Source organism: Mirounga angustirostris, unplaced genomic scaffold (assembly GCF_029215605.1).
Source record: "Mirounga angustirostris isolate CCGP_5_RB_7025 unplaced genomic scaffold, mMirAng1.0.hap1 SCAF_1, whole genome shotgun sequence".
NCBI lineage: Eukaryota > Metazoa > Chordata > Mammalia > Carnivora > Phocidae > Mirounga > Mirounga angustirostris.
In genome coordinates, this window is record NW_026991709.1 from 102,419,868 (window position 1) to 102,424,838 (window position 4,971).

General features: G+C 49.1%; 1 protein-coding gene across 3 annotated transcripts; it reads right to left on the minus strand.

Annotated features, from left to right (window-relative positions):
• Positions 1 to 1,208: 1,208 nt before the first annotated feature.
• Positions 1,209 to 4,090, minus strand: CUNH3orf80 (chromosome unknown C3orf80 homolog). 3 transcript variants are annotated; one of them, XM_045903465.3, is made up of 3 exons: positions 2,801 to 4,090; positions 2,579 to 2,672; positions 1,209 to 2,237 (listed from the first exon to the last, which is right to left on the minus strand). In XM_045903465.3, the coding sequence occupies exon 1, from the start codon at positions 3,840 to 3,842 to the stop codon at positions 3,123 to 3,125; it is 720 nt and encodes a 239-aa protein (XP_045759421.1). In that variant the 5' UTR covers positions 3,843 to 4,090; the 3' UTR covers positions 1,209 to 2,237; positions 2,579 to 2,672; positions 2,801 to 3,122. The 3 variants fall into 3 exon arrangements, with proteins under 3 accessions (XP_045759421.1, XP_045759422.1, XP_045759420.1); XM_045903466.3 differs by lacking the exon at positions 2,579 to 2,672; XM_045903464.3 differs by having other exon boundaries at positions 2,579 to 4,090.
• Positions 4,091 to 4,971: the final 881 nt, after the last annotated feature.

Here is a 4,971-nt window from a genome sequence, read left to right on the forward strand (position 1 = left end):
AATTAATGGCCTCTTGAAACTATCATTCTATCTCAAGAAGACATTTCTCCCTTGTTTATGATATTGAACACCAACAACAAATTGCTTTTAAGCAACTGATTTCATATATATGTGTGTGTGTATATATAATTATATAATACCCATAATTGAAAAATATGAGTAGAAAACAGTCATGCTTTTAAGCAACTGATGATTATATATATATAAATATGTGCATATATATACATATCTGTGCCCTCACCTATATAAAAAAATATTGAAAATAAGTAAAATCAGCATCTCATCACAAATTATTTTCAGGTGAGAGAATAACTTTTCTACATTAATGTTTTCTACATTTCTATTTTCTACTAGTTCTATATAATAAATAACTTCCAGGTGAAATCTATAAAATTGATACACCTAGATACCACGCTTAGTGCTTTAAAAATGTTTCTATCCAGGCCTTCTAGCATTGTGAACACATAGGTTGTGTGTGTATTAACAGGGTATGCTATATATGTGTGTGTGTGTGTTACCATGAAACATGTTCATTTACCACTAATAAAAATAGTTTTTAAGAATTCCTCCCCCCCCCCCCCCCCAAATCGTGCTTGGTAAATCAACGAAGTGCAAGAAAAAAACCAGAGTCAAACTCATTTTTATTAACCGAGAGATGTGCATAAAAGCTTGTGTGCTGTGTAGGAAAAAAACAAGTGTAAAATTTGTTGTAACTTTAAAATTCAGTGGAACCTCACTGCATGACTAGTATTACATTGTAGACATTCTGAATTTTAGGGAGAGAAATGTTCCATAGTTGATACAAGGGAAATACACTTGATTCATATTTAAGTGTATTTTTACAAGATTTTGTTGCAAAGCTCAAGATGCTACTAATAGCAACATATAGGATATACTTCATATACTGGTACTGGATATTCACGTTGATGTTTCAGATATGGGTGAATTTTAAGATGTGTCTAAAACAGGATACCCCCAAAGGATAAATAATTTAAAAGATTATGGCTACTTTCCTGTTTGTTTGAATGGTGGGTGGTATTGATAGCCACATGTAACTAAAATTTATAGTGTTTGAATGATATTAACATATGCAATTACTCAATATGATGTGATTTCATTAAATCTTGTACCAGTCTCAATTTAAATAGTCTCAACTCCTTATTGTTTTGCCAAACACAGCTTAAAATTGCTTTTAAATAACAAAGATACACATTTCATATTTTAATGCATTGCCATATAGTCACACATCTGATACAATTTGCACAGAGAAAGATTTTAAAGTTTTTCTGTGTTTTAATAACACTTCAAATGATTTTAATGACAGGGTCATTAGCTTCTAGCAGTTTAGAGTAAACCATTCTATTACAATTCAGACTTCCTTAGAACTGTCAGACTTTTTCTATTAGCTTTTAAAAGTTTAATCATTTTCTCAAATTAATTTCACAATTAAATCACTTCTCAAATTAATCAGATCAGTTTCTTCTAATACAATCTCAGGATTGTCAAACTTTTTAAATCATAACAACAATGTTTCTAGATACATATGTGAAGTTCACATGTAAAATCTTTCTTAATGTAACACTCATCCTTCCCCAAGAAGAGAAACCTTTGTTTTCCTTCTTTTCCTTTCATGGCAGTCATAAACTGTGGTAATTATATGGTATACAATATGTATATTGTACATAGACTATGTGCATATGTACATTATACACAATGCATTTTAATATATTATTTTATATTACCATTTGCTTAAAGAACATTTCATAGAATGGTAGAACTGATACAATGACATTTATGTTTTTCTTAGGATATGCTGACTAAATCCTTCTGCAGTACATTCCTTGCACAATTATGGCTTTGAAGAGAAGTCACAAGTTCTTATGTTTTGCATCATGTTGTGGAATGTACTTCAAAACAAAGGGAAAAGCACATGACATCATGCTTCATGGTATGGCATATATGTATCAATCATATCTACATATAACTACGTGGTGAATGATGCAATTAAGACCCAGACTACACAATCTACAGTTATTACAAAAGTTATATATTATGCCACAGTACTAAAAATAAAATATATTCTTCTCAAATAGCGAAAATAAGATATCCTTCACGTGTTTTATGTCACGTACGTTTTCTCCTTTGCCCATGCCTCTTTTTTCTTCCCCATTGTAAATGAAATCATGTCCAATATTTTCTTAAACAATAATGACAGACACTTCCCGGGCCATTAAGGCCTAAAAAAGAGGAAAAGACGATTATCTTGTCATTAATTGCACAAATACACTCCTGATACGTTCAATACATGGTAAAAATATAAAAATAAAAGACAAATAAATATAAATATCTTCTCAGTTACTGGCAAATCCAAAGTCCAACTGTACCTTATTAAGAATAAGGTCTTCTATATACCTAACTGCTGTATCTTCAATAGGTACAGCACCCAACTGGACATTACAGGTATCCCCCCCCCCCCCCCCCCATATTGTGAGCCATCAGCTGGGACTATGCTGGGCCAGGAATACACCAAGCGGGTTTATTTCGGTTCTCCGCAAGGCAGGGAGGGATTCAATCATACCTAGGTGCTGCTCTCCCCGACCGCGCGCAGCAGTCTCCAGTCGGCGCTCGGCCCTACGGCTCCGCGCCCTCCGCCCATCCTGGGAGACCGTGCCCTGTCGAGGCGAGAGGCAGAGGGATGGACCTGCGTCCTTCCCCTCATCCCTAAAGGTTACTGCCTTTCGCTCGACGCACTCAAGGGCTCACGTGTTCTCTTTGATTCGGAAAGCAGGCAGGCACTTACGAGTGAACACAGGGCGGAGGAGAGGCTGAGGGCGGGGACGTCCTTCGAAGTTGCACCGCAGCCTCGTCCGCTGCCGTCGCCCCCGCCGCGCGCGCCCGACGTTTCCTTGAACCGAATGAAACGTAGGGAAACTTAAGATCCCGGGGCAAAGCTGGAGCGTGGGTGACTCCAACCCCGGCGCCGGGCGACCGGCGATTCGGCCCGGGTGCCAGCGCGGGTCTGAGGCAGGCGGCGGTGGCAGCGGCCACCTCTGTCGTTGCGTCCCACCCGCAGCCCCCCTAGGCGCGTTCGGCCCGCGCGGCCCTCGAGCGGCCGCAGACGCTCAGATGAGCGGGAAGCGGCCCTCGCCGCCGTCGCGCTCCCCGGCGCAGCCGCCTCGCGGGCGGCCGAGCACCGACACGGGCAGCACGACTTCCCCGGGGCTGGGCTGCTGCAGCCGCATGGACTCCTCGTAAGTGGGCAGGTACTTGACCTCCTCGTAGCTGGGCAGCTGCAGGAAGACCGGCGAGACCACGCGAAGCTCGTGCTCCGAGGCGCAGTCGGGGGCCGAGCGCCCGCCGCCTCCCCGGCCTCGGCCCCCGCCGCCACTGTCCAGCAGCGAGTCCTGAGAGCCGGCGGCCGCCTCGTCGCGCATTAGCGCGGGCGAGTCGTCGTCGTCGTCGTCGTCGGGCGGCCCCGCGGCCCCCGGCGGCCCGGGCCGCGCCGGACCGTGCGGGTACCTGCGTGGGCTGGGGCAGATGATGCGCTGCAGGAAGTAGCCGATGGCGAAGAGCACGAGCAGGATAAGCAGCCCGGAGAGCTTGCGGACGAACCAGCCCACGTTGTCGAGGAAGGCGTGCAGCGGCAGCTTGCAGCAGCGCACCGCTGTGGCGTTGGCCGCGTCGCAGCAGCGCTCCCGCTCGCCACACGCCAGCTCCGCGCAGCCCCCGCCGCCCCGCGAGGGCGCCACCAGCGCCAGCGCCAGCAGTAGCAGCAGCGGCAGCAGCGGCGGCGGGGCCGGCGCCACCGACAGGCCCTCCGCTGTGACTCCGGGTCCCCACATGGCCGGCGCGGACAGTCGCTACTGTCCAGGGCGGGGTTGGGGGAGCCGTCTGTCCGCGTGTCCGTCGGCCCCTCCCCGGGCGCTCCGCTGGGTCCCGCGCGCCGCCTTCCGCGCCTCCGCTACCTGCGGCCGGAGCAGTGCTCACTGGGCCACGCTTGGGCGGAAGGAGGAGCCCGAGGCGCGCCGAGGCTGCGGGAGGCGGCAGCTCCTCGCCGCCGGAGCGGCCTCCCGAGCTGCTGACCTTAACGCCGCGCGCCCAGCCGCCCGGGCCGGGCTCAGGGCGCTCGGAGCTGCCCAAGGTGACAGGGACCGCCTGTGCGTGGCCGCCGTGGGCATTTTCGCCCCGCCGGCGGCCTTCTTCCAAGCCCCCCTTGTCACCCTCCGGGGCTGGAAGGGTTAACGCTCCGCGCTGAGCCGGGAGCCCCCTGATCTCGATTAATTCCGCCGTCGCGCTCTTCCCCGCCAGTCGGGCGGGGGCTCTTGCTCGCGTAGGTGTCTCAGTTTTAAGTGATTGGATTTCCCCAGGAATGTTATTTAAATTGACTTGCGACTGGGATTCGCTTACCATCTTTCTTGTGATCTTTCTGATTAAAAATGGATGATGGCCATTAATGGCTAGCGCAGCCCCGCAGCCGTCCCAGAGCTTGGGGCTTGGGGACCGCCGGATGGTTCTGGGCAGATCCTTGGGACTGAGAAGTTGGAATTCCACGAGACCTCCAGAACAGAGAGAGAATTCCCCGGAGAGACTCAGGTCAAGGCACCACAGAAGTAGCCCCTGGGAGGCAGGGGGGTCCTCTGTCAGGGTGACTCTAGTTGACCAAGGAGAGGACAGGGGGCCCACATTTCCCCAGCGGCTCATCCGATAAGACCCAACTGCACCCGAGGCACAAAGCGGGGTTTTGGGTTCCGGGGTAGAAAGAGGCCCCTTCTCCAGCATGAAAACGCATCTGTGAAATGTCAAAGGGGAGTTGTAAGTGGTTGGCAACGTTCCGGAGCATTGATCTGCATATAAAGGGACTTTCTCAAGGTTATTCTTGTTTGCAGACTTTGCCTTTAAAGGGAGTCTGTGCTCTCTCTCTCACTTAGCACAGGGGACGGAGTACCGGCCCTTGAAGTCACTACTCCTTGG

What these genes read in the sequence shown, in the direction of transcription:
- CUNH3orf80 (XM_045903466.3), bottom strand. Translation starts at nt 3,842, where the DNA reads ATGTGGGGACCCGGAGTCACAGCGGAGGGCCTGTCGGTGGCGCCGGCC.